Source organism: Peromyscus maniculatus, chromosome 18 (genome assembly GCF_049852395.1).
Source record: "Peromyscus maniculatus bairdii isolate BWxNUB_F1_BW_parent chromosome 18, HU_Pman_BW_mat_3.1, whole genome shotgun sequence".
Lineage (NCBI taxonomy): Eukaryota > Metazoa > Chordata > Mammalia > Rodentia > Cricetidae > Peromyscus > Peromyscus maniculatus.
Genome location: NC_134869.1, coordinates 13,637,541 through 13,653,079, shown reverse-complemented (window position 1 = coordinate 13,653,079; position 15,539 = coordinate 13,637,541). Strand labels below are relative to the sequence as shown.

General features: G+C 48.9%; 1 protein-coding gene across 4 annotated transcripts in view; it reads right to left on the bottom strand.

The window, feature by feature from the left end:
* Positions 1-14,057, bottom strand: part of Gnptab (N-acetylglucosamine-1-phosphate transferase subunits alpha and beta) — a 75,478-nt gene extending 61,421 nt beyond the window's left edge. Inside the window, exon 1 of one of the 4 annotated variants that reach the window (XM_076554577.1) lies at positions 13,842-14,057. In XM_076554577.1, the coding sequence (XP_076410692.1) occupies positions 13,842-13,958 (117 nt within the window). In that variant the 5' untranslated portion in view covers positions 13,959-14,057. The remainder of the gene's footprint in view (positions 1-13,841) is intronic. The other 3 variants (XM_076554579.1, XM_006979847.4, XM_076554578.1) reach the window with 3 other exon arrangements.
* Between the last annotated feature and the right edge of the window lie 1,482 nt (positions 14,058-15,539).

Genomic DNA, 15,539 nt, shown 5'->3' with positions numbered 1-15,539 from the left:
ACATGACAGTTCACAATTGTCTATAACTCTAGTTCCAAGGGATCCAACACCCTCACACAGGCATGAATGCAGACAAAACACCAATGCACATAAAAGAAAATTAAATTAAATCTTTAAAAAAACCAGATCACTTAGATCTGTCCTTAAAAAAAATTTATGCTGGGCAGTGGTGGCACACACCTTTAATCCCAGCACTCGGGAGGCAGAGCCAGGTGGATCTCTGTGAGTTCAAGGACAGCCTGGGCTACAGAGTGAGTTCCAAGAAAGGTGCAAAGCTACACAGAGAAACCCTGTCTTGAAAAACAAAACAAAACAAAACAAAAATTTATACTGGAAATTAGTGTCACTATTTACTAGATTTGTCACTTGAATTCTACTCCAGACACCTCAATCTGTGGGTTGTGACCCTCTTTGGGGTCACATATCAGACATCATACATATCCAATATTTACATTATGATTCATAGCAGTAGCAAAATTAGTTATGAAGTAGCAACGAAAATAATGTTATGGTTGGGGGGTCACCACAACATGAAGAACCGTATTAAAGGGTCACAGCAGTTTCCTCAGACTATTTACTTTTCTCTTCCATCAGGGTGATTGGTAAAATCTGAGATTAGATAAACTACAATACTATTAATGAAAATGATCTGACATACTATATAATGTTACTAGTTTTAAAAAGTATGAATACTGCTGGGCAGTGGTGGCGCACACCTTTATTCCCTTTGCACTCAGGAGGCAAAGCCAGGCGGATCTCGGTGAGTTTGAGGCCAGCCTGGTCTACAGAGTGAGATCCAGGAAAGGCACCAAAACTACACAGAGAAACCCTGTCTCGATATAAATAAATAAACAAACAAATAAATAAATAAATAAATACCTTTAGAAGGAGGTTTGTTCTACCAGGTAAAAAATGCTTGTGCGTGCGTGCGTGCGTGCGCGCGTGTATGTAGGTCAACGATCAACATGGGATATCTCTCCCTCGGTTGCTCTGTCTTGATTTTTGAGGCAGAGTCTCTCATTAAGTCTGGAGCTCACCTATTCTCCTGGACTGGATAGCTACCCGGCTCTGGTAGGTAGCCCCTGCCTCCAGCTCTCTCCAGCCCCGGGCCTGGAGAACCACGCTTCTGCACTCCTTTTAATGTGGGTGCTGATGACTCAGGCTTGCAGAGCGGGCCCTTCACTGACTGACTGGGCATCTTCCACCGCCCACGTCTCCTGCTTCCAGGACTCTATTTTAATAATCATGGCCTTCATAATCAGTTGCTGGTCCGCTTTTACAAGATGGCAGCCGAAGCTAGTCTGCGCCGTTTTGAGTCCCTGGGACATGATGGCACCTGTGAGGCACCCTCCCTTCTTGGCCATGATTATGAACTTGTGCCACCTGACTCTGGCTGTGCCCAGGCTGCTCCCTCAGACGTACCTGCAGTTGGCTTGTAAAATATACACTGATGAATGGAGCCATTCACCAGTCCTGAAACTGATGTTTACCTAACACACCAGGCGTCCAGTGACCCAGAACTAGTTCCCTGAGATAGCTACAAACAACCACAATTACATAAAAAGTGTATGGTTTTATTCTGTCCTTACAGTTGCTAAAACTCTCATGAACCCCAACAGGGCAGGAACCTGGAGGCAGGAGCGGATGCAGAGGCCATGGAGGGATGCTGCTCACTGGCTTGCTCCTCATGGCTGCCTTGGCCTGCTTTCATTCTTTTTTTCTTTCTTGGTTTTTAAATCATATGGCTTTCCGTCTGATCACAGAATGCGGCTCCCTCTGTCAGAATGAGACTGTCTGTAGGATGTCTCTAAGATCCTTTCTTCCTGTTCGATGTGCTGCGCCTATGAGTCACCCACAAGCTGACAAGTCACCTGCACCACAAGACTGGGACAAACTGTCCCAAGACTGGAGGAATTTAAAAAGGCATACTGTGACTATACATCATCCGCTACAAATACTGGTTTGTTACATTCTAGAAGGAACTAGAGGAGACGCCTACACAGCAATTACAAAAGTGCAAGACATATTAATAAGGTACCTGCTCCTCTGCTATCCCACGAACGTAAGAGAGCACACCCAGGCAATCCTTGTCAGCTTTTCTGCTCCCTCTGGGGAACCATCGACAAGTACCAGCTGAGAGAGCGGGTCCCTCACTTCTGCCTACATGAGCATCACAGGCAGAAGAGCTCCCCGGGGGGAGCATATGGCACTTCATTAGTATTTACTGGATGCTTTCCACTGAGCACTTCGCAAGGTGCCTCGTAGACATCTGACACCTCTTTTTTTTTTTTGGTTTTTCGAGACAGGGTTTCTCTGTGTAGCTTTGTGCCTTTCCTGGGACTCACTTGGTAGCCCAGGCTGGCCTCGAACTCACAGAGATCCGCCTGGCTCTGCCTCCCGAGTGCTGGGATTAAAGGCGTGAGTCACCACCGCCCGGCTCTGACACCTCCTTTTTAAATCACCTGTCCTCACCAGGCTTCGTCACAAGCAGTGTCTTAATTAGGGTTTCTATGACTGTGATGGAACACTGTGACCAAAGCAAGTTGGGGAGGAAAACGTGTATTTGGCTTACACTTCCACATCACTGTTCTTCACTGAAGGAGGTCAGGACAGGAACTCAAGCAGGGCAGGAACCTGGAGGCAGGAGCTGATGCAGAGGCCATGGAGGGGAGCTGCTTACTGGCTTGCTCATCATGGCTTCCTCAGCCTGCTTTCTTTGGTTTTTCGAGACAAGGTTTCTCTGTGTAGTTTTGGTGCCTGTCCTGGATCTCGCTCTGTAGACCAGGCTGGCCTCGAACTCACAAAGATCTGCCTGGCTCTGCTTCCTGAGTGCTGGGATTAAAGGCGTGCGCCACCACCTCCCAGTCTCAGCCTGCTTTCTTTGTATAGAACCCAGGACCACACCATGGGCTGGCCCTCCCCCATCAATCACTAATTCACTACCCGCTTCTTTCCGCCCTCCCACCAGCCTAGTCCAAGACTCCTGCAGACCACCCTGCCTGCAGCCATCCTCACTCTCCTCCTATTCAGGGTTTCTCAATTCTTCTACCACTGACAGGGCGGGTTTTGTTGGGGGAGGGGGCGGTTACCATCATTTAGCAGTATTCCTGGACCTCAACTACTAGAAGCCAGTACAAGACAACCTTTAATGGTACCAGGTGCAGGGGGAGTCACCACTACACCAGTCACCAGATGCAGGGGAGTCACCACAGTACACCAGTCACCAGGGGCAGGGGGAGGTCACCACTACACCAGTCACCAGGTGCAGGGGAGTCACCAGAGTATACCAGTCACCCAGGTCACCACAGCTACACCAGTCACCCTTGTATCAAGTCTGTCTTCCTTCCTATGTCCTGCCGCGAGGGCCTTCCCGTTTGTTTGTTTTGTGTGTGGAGGGGCATGTGAATTCTCCAGCAGGTACGTAGGGCAGAGGACAACTTGTAGGAATCTAGGAGTCTGTTCTCTCTGTCCACCACAGGAGTCCTGGCACTCAGGGTCACGGGCCCCTTCGTTTATCCTTTGGATTATCTCCCGACGTCAAGGCCTTTACGGTTTCTTTGGTTGAGAAATGGTGGTTTCTCAATATCAGCAGCACTGCCATTGGGCCTGGATAACTCTTTGCTGGGGGGGGATTGTCCTGTATACTAGCAGAATTCCTTGGCTTCTACACACCAAAAAGCCAACAGCACTATTTCATTCCAGGCCCAGCCATGACGATCTCAACTGTCCCCCACATTGGGAAACATCCCCTGGGAGACACAGCACCAGCAGCAGCCGAAAGTGAATGGCTGAAACAGCCCTGGCCTCCTCCGTCCTCTGCCTGAGTACTTCTGGCCCTTCCACAGCATCAATAAAGCCACCTAGACCCAGGCCACCGGGCAAATCTATTCTCAATGCTGGTCTCTCCACCGCACCCTCTCTACCTCTTTGGAGCGTTGCTCACCATTGTGATGAAGTAGCATTTAATGTCTCACTGTACAAGCTCCTTTGTCAGCAGGAACCACGTCTTCTCCTTGCCTGTTGTGCCCCCGGGGGCCTGGTTAAGTATTTCCTAACAGAATGAATGAGCCAGGCCTTCTGTGGGGACGGCAGCGTTTTAAGGTTACCGAGATGCCGTCTCCGACCCCAGGATGCTGAGTACGGAATGGGAAGTTAAGTTTCATCTCCCGAACAAGGTAGATTAACTGGCAGCTGCGCCGAGAAGCTGCTGTGCACGTAAAAACAAACATTTCTTCTGAAGTACCCAATACCAGAAACCACATGCCAGGGCCAAGTGAGTCATGGATCCCCACACAAAGCTCCCGACGAAGTCGAGGGAAATTCATCCCCATCATGGCATAAGGGTGCGGCTGGTCTTCGGCAACAGTTGCTCCCCCTCATCCAAGGACTCGGACAGAAAATCATTCCCACCTCCCCAACCCTGGGGAAAGACTCAGTGGGATCACCAACAGGGCAGCTCACTACCGTCCAGGTGTCAACGCCACCTCTGCCTCACATCTGTATAAAGGGCTGTCAGCGATCTGTTCTCAGGGGGGAGGTGGAAGTTGATACCCAGAATCAGCTCACCCTCCCTAGCTGGAGCCAGAGGTGGGTGTTGCCATGTAGCAGAAGTGGATCACACACAAGACAGAACCTAATATTAGGGCCCACACCACCACCCCGCCAGAGTCAGAGGCTAAGATTGAAAAGCTCCCGAGGCTATGGAAGGCGTTTACCAACCCACCTAAACGAAAGTGGTATTTGGTCTCAGCAGGATGACCAAGCCACGGCTCCAAGTGTGGTGGCAGGAGTGGCCTCAGAAGGACACCCTTTCGGTGTCTGACACTTGGCAAACCTGAGGTCTTCACACTTACATAGGAAGGACTTCCTGCCCTGTTTCCGGGCTGTCTTCTGCACCCTCACTCACTGAGTTAGGAAAGAGAGAGGCCCACAAACCCATCTCTTTCCTCAATTTTGGGTTGGCTGTCTGTTGCAGGCCTAGCTAGGGGAGGCACAAAGCCTCAATCTGAGGCTCTGGAATCTGTTATTCCCCGAGATCGGCCACCCTAATGCTGAAGTGATATTAAGAGTTTGGCCGGGCGGTGGTGGCGCACGCCTTTAATCCCAGCACTCGGGAGGCAGAGGCAGGCGGATCTTTGTGAGTTCGAGGCCAGCCTGGGCTACCAAGTGAGTTCCAGGAAAGGCGCAAAGCTACACAGAGAAACCCTGTCTCGAAAAACCAAAAAAAAAAAAAAAAAAGAGTTTGCAGTCTGAAGTGGCCACAGAAGTTTGTGACCAGGCTGGCTTCGAACACAAAGACCTGCCTATTCTGGCTCCCCATTGCTGGAATTAAAGGTGTACACTACCATGCCCAGACCAAAAGAGAGGTTTTTGTTACCGATGAGCGATGCACACCTTAGGCCCAAATGATAGCTGGCTATATTCATCCAGACTAGCACAGTTAATGACCTAGCCTTTGCTTCTTCTTCTTTCATAGAGAAACTTCACTCCTGCATAATACAAATGCCTGGGTGTTCTTCCAGGCATGGTTCTGTGATGGAATCGGTAACAATGCCGGGGAAGAATTTAGGTCTCGGATGTGTTCATCCTCCATTTCTGGGAGAGCTCCGGGGTCCTGATGGAACCCCAGGCTACTGCACGTTTTCCTGACACTGTGTCTGGGCCTGGGGGTGGGGAGAACACCAGGATAAATATGGCTGTCTGCCCCAGGAGGGCAGTGTGAGGTAGGTGCCTAGGCAGCTGTCAATCCTAGGATTTAAGACACTGGAGCAGTGAGGGGGGGGAGGGGAGGGGAGAGGAGGGGAGGGAGAGGGAGGCGGAGCTGCTGCAGACAGAGCAATCCTCTACAGACACCTATTGTCTGCCAGGGGCCAGGAGGTCAGGAAATCTTGCTTTCACAACATACTAAAATTCATTACTAAAAAGAACAGACTCAAGAGTTGACCCAATGCAACTATGAAGTTGCTACACATGTTATTCTCTGAATCACTGCTGGAAGATTTATGGTGTACCCTTGAGCCGGATTTAGCAAGGCCCTGGGATAATATACCCATAGAAAAATACAAACTTCACAGATGCTTTCCATGCACACAGCCCAAGACAACATCTAGAAGATAAAGGGCAAACAGTTAGAAGTCAGGGCAGAACGGGAAGGCCAAGGAAAGGAAGTGGGTTTGAACTGCAGCCGGCATCTTGGACATGGGTCGCTCTGGCCAATCTTTGATAACAGTGTGATATCTGTTCTGGGGTAGCCTTCTCAGATCATGTGGTTCAGCTGTGACTCCCCGGCCTGCCCAGGCTGGAGGCTCTGCAGATGATTCGGATGGCTGACGAGGGCTTAACAAGGGCATTCATCCCCAGGGCAAGTGTGGCCGGCCGGCCCTACAGTGAGAGGCTCCGCAGTTACTAACAGGGCAGTAGGAAAGCTGGAGGCCACACCCGTTTGGGGTAGGCTGTCTGAGGGAGCTGAAGAACAGGAATGAATGAAGAACCGGAAGGAATCATTCAAGCAACTTGATCCAACCTGCCAGAGGTTTAGCCTGTCCAGTTACACCAGCTAATAAGCTCATAAAAAAGAAAAAGACAAAAAAAAAAAAACAAAAAACCAGGTCTGAGTTGGACTATATCTCTAGCAACCCAGTAGTACTGTTGACAACCAGCAGCCATTTCCAGTGACCAGGGATTCAAAATGCAAAGGGGTCACACTTTTCCACCAAGCCTCGGCTCAGCTACTCCAAGCTGTCTTTCTGTCCAAAGCATTCTTTCCTTCCCTCTGCCCACACACCCCCTCCTTTATGAGGCCACCCTAAGGCTTGTGCCTCCTGCAAAGGTCTCCGAGGCTCCTCTAAAAGATTTCAACCAGTGATTTTTCTTCCCTTGAACTAAGCTGTTATTGACATACTGAATAATTCCCTTACACTCTTGTCGGTTTTATGTGTGCAGTGGCCTCCTCTCCCCAGCCTGAGCTATACCTCCTATGTGCATGCTGTGTGCATCCTAACTGCAGGCCCCCGGTGTCTAGGAAAATTTCCTAGAATAAAAATGAATTTCAGGACATGAAAATGGACAAGTTACAGTCACATTAATCGTGTTTGAAAGCACACCCTATCTCAAAGTAGAAAACTTACCTTCACTGAAAATGAGGTTAAAAGGATGCTAGTTAAAAAGCACCCTTCATCCATCCATGCATCCATCTGTCCGTCCGTCCGTCCAACCATCCATCCAACCATATGCTCCAGTATTTACTTGGCACCTTCTGGTCAATAAACACTTTCCATTTACCAAGAGTTGAGCAGTGATTGACACAGTCTCTGCTTTGCCAATTAACGGGCTCTGATAGTAGAAAAGGTCTTTCCCCAAAGAAAGACATTCTTAAAGAAAAGTCCTATGGGATCCCTAACATTTCCTCCACAGCACAAATTCCATTAAGATCATGGTTCACGATTCTTTTTTATCTTTAGTGCTGTGTGTGTGTGTGTGTGTGTGTGTGTGTGTGTGTGTGTGTTTGTGTGTGTAAGTCGGAGGATAACTGTGAGGAGGTGATTCTCTCTTTCGGCCTTTACATGAGTTCCAGGGATCTAGCTGAGGATGTTGGGCTGACTTGGGCAACAAACACTACCCCTTGAGCCATATGGCCAGCCAGTTCAGGTTTCCTGTGTGAACTGCCCAATAAATGTACACAAAGGCACATTTTTTTTGTTTTTCGAAACAGGATTTCTCTGTGTAACCTTAGCTGTCCTGGAACTCACTTTTCTAGACCAGGTTGGCCTTGAACTCACAGAGATCCACCTGCCTCTGCCTCAGAGTGCTTGATCAGAATCTAGAATTGGTGTATTTCCTTGAATCTCCTGTCCCTACATTCCCTCCATAGGGTGGTCGAGTACCCGTTGTAGCCCTGCAGGCCGGGGCAGTGAAGCACATTTTAAGTCCAATCAGAAAGTGCTTGGGTACTCCCATAACATTTGTACTGCTATTGCACCAGTAGGCATGTGCGCCACCGCCACTCCCCGCCTAAATGTAAATGTACATTCCGGAACAAGTTAAAAAATGGGAGGGGCCTTGAATAGGTTGGCAAGCAGTTTTGAAGCCATTTTGTTGTTTTAGCTGCTTTTGTTTTGGTTTTTGGTTTTTTTGAGGTTTTTTTGTTTTTTTGTTTTTTTTTTGTTTTTTTGAGACAGGGTTTCTCTGTGTAGTTTTGCGCCTTTCCTGGATCTCACTCTGTAGACCAGGCTGGCCTTGAACTCACAGAGATCCGCCTGCCTCTGCCTCCCGAGTGCTGGGATTAAAGGCGTGCGCCACCACAGCTGGGCTGGCTGCTGCTTTTGTTTTGTGAGACACAATTGTCTCACTCCATAGCCCTGGCTGACCAGCAATTTACAATACAGACCAGACTGGCCTCACACTCAAGAGAGCTACTTGCCTGTCTCCCAAGTGCTAGGATTAAAGGCATACCCCACCATTCCTAGCAAAACAACTAGTTTTTCTTTCATAAAACCTCTGATGGCAAAAATAAATCATAAAGGTGAGAGAGAGCCCCCAACGCACAGGATCAGCTGGGAATAACTCATTTGGGGCACTGCTGAGAATGAGCTTGTGCAGGGCATGGACTGTGCCCTCAGGTGGGTCTCCTTCTGTTCACTTTTATTTTTTGCCTCTGACTAAGAACACACTAAAAACCTAACAGTTTAATCAGGAAACTAATGAAAAATAAACATGGTCACACACACACTTCTTTCCTGAAATTGGACCAGTTAAGAAACTAGTGGCAAAGGTAAGTTGAGCTGGACCTGGTTTTCAATCCTCTTTATCATGGAAAAAGAGTACTTCATTAATACAAAAACATGACCTTCAACAGACAAACAAAGAACAGGGAGATAAGGAGGAAATTCTTGTACACAGGAACAGACTTAACTGAGCCTATTGACTTTCTTAGGTGAGTTCATTTCGTTTCCACGCTTAGTTTCCTGAAGAAAGCGATACATTCCCAAGTAAGACAAGGCACACATACAAATACCCACGAATCGGTGATCTGCAACCTTCCATTCACAACACTAAAATCCAAAGCGCTCCCAACACCAGCTCTGTTTCTGTCCCTCACTTGGCGGCATACTTGACCTGCCCTGAACTCATTTGGTGGTAAAACCTGACCTAACTGACATGAGACTATTTATAGTCATTATTTTCCTCGTGGAGTATAAATATTCATGTACCTCACTATAGAGAGTGCAGCCATTTGATGGCAAGATAAAGCAGGAGTTGTGGAAGTTTCAGGAAAGGGTGTGTAGATTTGTATAGAAAATGATGATAGGCCTGAAATACATTCTTACCTCAAGAGCATGCATGTCTTACGACACATAATAGCAACTATAATAAGACAGAACAAACATTAATGTTGAAGCCGAAAGTTTTCCTTTTCCTTTGAGTCAAAATTCTTACTGTGTAGCCCAGGCTAACCTCTAAAGCTCAGACCTCCTGCTTGTCTCCTGAGTGCTAATATTACAGTCATGTTATACCATACAAAGCAGAATCAAGCGTTTCTCAATTACGGGCACAGTTGATCTCGATTCCTTGAAGGATTCTTAAGGACACAGTCTAGTGCTCTGACTTAGGAGAAACTCGGACTCTCAGACTCACATGACTTACAACAAACAAGTTAGTTCCTGCTACCTTCAGCCAGTGCTGTGACCTGCTGGGTCCTAAAGGGACCGGGTATGGACAAATGGCTGAGTGTGATGAGGATTAGCATGCTCACCTCCAGGCTCTCTCGGCACAAGTACCTGTTAGGAAGTACATGCTGGCATCCTGGCTCCCCTCAGCTCTTCTCACCCACCCCCTACACTAATTTCTGCAGCTCAGGGCTTCCTTCCCTCCCCCCAGCTTCCTCTCATTCCTATACAACCCTGCCATTTCGGCCCTGCGTTAGCTCCTCTTTCTTCCTCCTCAATCTCCTCCCATGGCCTGGGTCAGTCTACTTCTCTCTGCTCTGGACTCTTCCAGATGCCTCTGGACGCACTCTCCCTCACAGCTACAACAAAAACCTCTTCCCCTTACCTCAGAGGTGTGTCATTTCATTCAGACCAGGATGTCCCCTGTGAGGGCTCACCCTCTAGACTGTCACCTCTGGATCCAGCTGTGTGCCTCTATTTTATCAGAATTCCCAAGGGTTTCCCAGAAAGTGCTTGGCTCAATTTAGAGGGGAAAATAAATTACTTAGTAGATACCTCCCCTTGGATTTTATTTTTCCTCAAAATTTGGGCCAGTGTTCAAATGGCTTGTTAAAATGCAACCACCTGAGGCTGGGGAGAGCGCTTCATTAGTACAGTGCTTCCTAACATGCATTGAGCCTGCTGCAGATCCGGCACCGGCAAGATGTTGCCCAACTGTAATTCCAACACTAGGGAGGTCCAAGCAGGAAAATCAGAAAGAAGTTCAAGGTCATCCTTGGTATATATGGAATTGGAGGCTAGCCTGAGGTACATGTGATCTCGTCTCAAACACACAGGGTGGGGGTACTCCAGCAGAGGCTGGAGAGATGGCTAAGCAGTTCAAGAGCATGTATCACTCTTCCAGCAGACTGGAGTTTGGACCCCAGCACCCACACTGAACTGCTCACATCACCTGTCACTCTCCAGCTCCAGGGGATCTTACACACACACACACACACACACACACACACACACACACACACACACACACACACACACAAAATAGGTTTTTTTGGTTTTTTTTTTGAGACAGGGTTTCTCTGTGTAGTTTTGGAGCCTGTCCTGGAACTCACTCTGTAGACCAAGCTGGCCTTCAACTCACAGAGATCCACCTACCTCGGCCTCCCAAGTGCTGGGATTAAAGGCGTGCGCCACCACTGCCCAGCAATAGTTTTAAAAAATACCCACATTACCTCTAACACTAAGAGGGGGAAAATAATGAACTCACAATTTAACAATGATTTCCTTAACTATTATATGCATTATAACTAGTTATATGATAACCATATGATAATATTAAGAGTAGCATTATCTATGACAGTTCAACAATGGCTTGTTATGGGTTACCAACCAAATGAAGGGCTTCAGATGCTTAACTCCCACTAACAAGATGTTCTTACGCTGGGCGGTGGTGGCACACCTTTAATCCCAGCACTCTGGAGGCAGAGGCAGGAGGATCTCCCTGAGTTCAAGGCCAGCCTGGGTTACAGAGTGAGTTCCAGGAAAGGCGCAAAGCTACACAGAGAAACCCTGTCTCAAAAAACCAAAAAAAAAAAAAGATGTTCTTGCCTCGATTTTGAAGAGGAAGCTTAGAGAGGTTAGATTGCTTTTCCCAAATCAGATGAGAAAAGTGTGGGCTGTTTGAGAACCCATCAAGAGCTGGGGGTGCAGTTCAGGGGAGGTTTAGCCCCCCCAGAGGAAGGAGAGGAGGCAGTGATGTAACGAGACAGCTTAGGGATAAGGGCTCTTGCTGCCGAACCTGACAACCTGAGTTTGATCCCTGGGAACCACGAGGTGGAGAGAGAACCACACACACAATATGGCACATGTGTGCCCACCCACATGCATGCACATAACATAAAAAAGTGTAATGAAAATCTTTTTTTTAAAGATTAAAAAGAAGCGTTGACGAGGGCACCAAAGCCAGCTGTCTAACTTTGAAGCAAATGTCTGCCATGAATTAGCTGTGTTAGCGTATGCAAATACCTCAGTTGCATAACCTGTAGAGTGGGTAAAATAATAACTATCCCTATCAGACGATAGTGTGAAGAATAAATTAGTACGTAAGGCAATCAAGAGAATGCCTAGTAAGGACTCTGTTGGTTATTATCATGGTTCTGATTAGCTGGAACCATCAGTCAAATCCACATTCCATCTACCCAGGCCTCCGGCCTCTCTTCTCCACTGCTCTGTGTAAGCACACCACAGGCCAGCTGCCACCCGACACTCTACTCTTCCTTCTCTTAGTTAATCTAAACTTTAAGATCTGTGCCCACAAGCCGGGCATTGTGGTGCACACCTTCAATCCCAGCACTCTGGATGCACAGGCAGGTGGATCTCTGTGAGTACAAGGCCAGCCTGGTCTACATAGGGAGTTCCAGGCCAACCATGGGCTACACGGCGAGACTCTACCTCAAAATAAAATAAAATAAAAATGTATGGGTGACTTCAAGGCTGTAACAAATTTATTTTATGTTGTGGTTAATATCTGCGCTCACTTAAAATCAACCAGATTAAAAACATGACCCGGTGACCTCAGCATTCGGGAGGACTGAGTCGGGAAGACTGCAAACTTAGTTGAGACTATTTTAAAAACAAAGTCACCCAGAAGCAGTCAGACACTAACATGAAGTTACAACACATGAAATAAAGACAGACTAGAAGTCAGTGCAATACTAAGAAAACATCCTACAATTACAAGCCCACCTGCAAGACTGTTTTCTTCTAGTCCCTAGAACCACTAAAAACACACTTAGACACATGCCATATAATTCAGCCAGTCACTAAACACATGCTTAGTCTGCATACAGTGGCAGCGCCTGGCACTGGGCTTGGGCTAGAGTTACAGACCGCATTTAAACAGATAGCACCTCCTCTACAGATCTTACAGTTCAGTGTGGGTGCCGTGGGCACGCGTGTGTATTGTGGCGTTTTTATAAAGCCATCCTGTTCATTTTAAAACCCTTTAAACCTCTTACTAAATATAAACAATAGGGACAGATTTCAAACCATTTGAAAGCACAACGTTTCTTCCTGTTTCCAGAAGCAGTGTTTTGTTGAATCACACTCCTGTGCCCATCCATTTCTGACCCGCTCATCACCCTTTGCACACTTAAGACAGAGTGCCGTATCAGACTGCCAAGAACCAAATAACTGTGAGATTTAAAACAGAGTAATTTCAGCCCACAAAGGTCCAAGGTATGTCTCCAAAGAAGCACAAAAAACACTGAACCTGGTGTGTTTCCCATCTCCCAAACCGGCTGCCTGTGCCCTTTGAATAGTTTACAATCTAACCAAACTGCCTTTACTGCACATGAATTAAGCTCAGGTCTCAGCCCAAGAAAGACCAGCGCCTTGATCTAAAAAGTATTAGCGTGCCCCATGACGCAAGGGTCTGTGCTGGCTCCCCAGAGATCCGGGACGGGAGTCCCAAGGTCGGCAGGCAGCCCAGTCACCTGACAAGCACCCTACTCAGCTCATCTGAGATAAGCACTTGGTGGTGCCTCCCAGGAGCGTGAACATTCTTACCAGTTAAGGCCTCCACCCGCAGACATACAGCTGTTCAACACAGCATAGTAAGAGTGAAAAAGGAAGGGGGAAAAGTTAAGAAAAAAATCTCCCTTTACTCTGCAAAATTCTCACGCAAAACTGCACGTGCCTGTTAGACAAAGTCCGAAATCCAGAAGAAACCGGATTAAGAAGATAAGGTGTTTTTTTTGTCAAAGGTGGAAGATTAAGAGGGTGGCACTGGAGGACTGGATCTGAAGGAGGGCCGAGGAATGAAGGGTCACTACAGAAAAAGAAAAAAAAATACAAACTGCATATGCTAGAAGGGAGTTTTCACCGGCGCAAGGCCTGGAGGGCTCTTGGGGACAGCCCGGGTGAAGGAAGGGGACCCGCACACAGCAGCATGGGAGGCCCGGGCCGGGCGTGCATTGCAGCTGCCGCAGCGGAGCCGGGGAGAGGATGCACGCTGTCGGCGCCCGGGGGGCCGGGGGAGCTGTGTGCTGCTCCCCAGGCTGCAGGGAGAGGATGGGGAGGCAGGAGGGAGGGAGACCCGGGACGCCTGCAGCGCGGGGCTAGCCAGCCAGGGAGGGCTGCGCACGCGGCTGCAAAGGCTCGGGCTCCGCTACTCACCTCTCCGAACTGGAAAGCCGAGACGATGGTGACCACGACGCCCACGAAGCAGACGTAGAGCCCATACCGGTGGGATAGGCAGGTATAGGTCTGTCGCTGCAGGAGCTTGAGCAGCATCACCCCGGCCCCGCCACCCCACGCCGGGAGGAGCCCGCGCCGCGCCGCGCCGCGCCGCGCCACCGCCTCAGCGAGCCGCCATCCACGGCCGCGCCGCCGCGCTCAGCTCACAGCCCCCGGTCGCCGTGCCGTGCATTGTCGCTCCGGCGACCGACAGCCCGCTGGGCTCCACGCCGCGGCCGCCGCTTCCGGGAGCCCGGAGCCCACGCCCTCGGCGCGGCGGAGGCGGACCCCGCGGCCCGCAAGGCGGCCGGCGCCGCCCGGCTCGGCCTCCGGGAGGCGGCTCGCGGGTCGCCAGCGCCACCTGGAGGGCGGAGGGGCAAGCGCAGGCGCGCTCCCTCCCCTCTGCGCGTGCGCTGCGGGCTCTGCCCTCTGGACTTTGCCAACCCTACGGGACACACCCAGCTCAACAGGTGACCCACCCACCCGGCTGGCTGTCCCCCTGACCGTGCCGCCGAGTCCAAAGCACAGCTCCTGCCTAAACTTTGCGCTTGGGACAGATGTGAGTGGCCGGGGTTAGGGAACACATATTCAGCTTGCCCCCAAATGACATCATGTACTCTGGATGTTCTTACACGAGGTTTGGTTAGTTATAGGAAAATCGAAAATCGGCTAATCAAGGCATTTACCAAATGCATTTTTGAGGCCACGGGTTAGGCTGGTTGTGGCAAAGCAGGGAAAATTCTAACGGGTTTAGATATATTTTTATTTTTTTAAAACTATGTTTAGTTACTTGTGTATATGTGGGGGGGGGGCGGGGGCGTTGAGAGTCGGTCGTTTCTGTTCTAGCCTGTAGGTTCAGGGAGTTGAACCCAGGTAGTCGGACTTTGAAGCGAGCATCTGACCCTGCTGAGCCATTTCAGGGCTCCTCAAATACAATTGAAAAGTTGGATAGTCACAAGGTTATTAGGTCAGACATAGAGAGAGAATGGCTTTTTGTTTTGTTCTGTTTCTTTGTTTTTCGAGACGGGGTCTCTCTGTCTAACAGTCCTGGCTGTCCTGGATCTCAAGTTGTAGCCCAGGCTGGCTTTGAACTCACTGAGCTCCGCCTGCCTCTGCGTCCCAAGTGCTGGGATTAAAGGTGCTCTCGCGCGCGCATGCGCACACACACACACACACACACACACACACACACACACACACACACACACACACACACGTCAAGAATGGCTTTCAAAAGAACCAAAACTATCCCAAGATAATTTGGCTCTGGTCTGCAACAATTGTGACTGTCCATAATCACAAAGGCCTGTAATTTTGGTTTTGTGCAATCTCTAACACAGGTGCTGTTTTTCTTTATGGGAACTACAACCATGATCTATACAGGACACTTAGAGAAGGTGCTAAGTAAGGAACCCCATTGCCACCACCTCACCCCACCCCCAGACACCATCATATTGTTTGAGAGAACTTTGGGGCTAATAATCTGAAATTCAACTTTACTCATTCACTATATATATAGCTAGCTAGTGCTTCATGCCTGTCTTGTGGAATAACCTTTTTGTGCGCTGTGACGATGTATCTCTGCTAAGGCACCTTCTGATTGGTTTAATAAAGGGCGGAATGGCCAATAGCTAGACA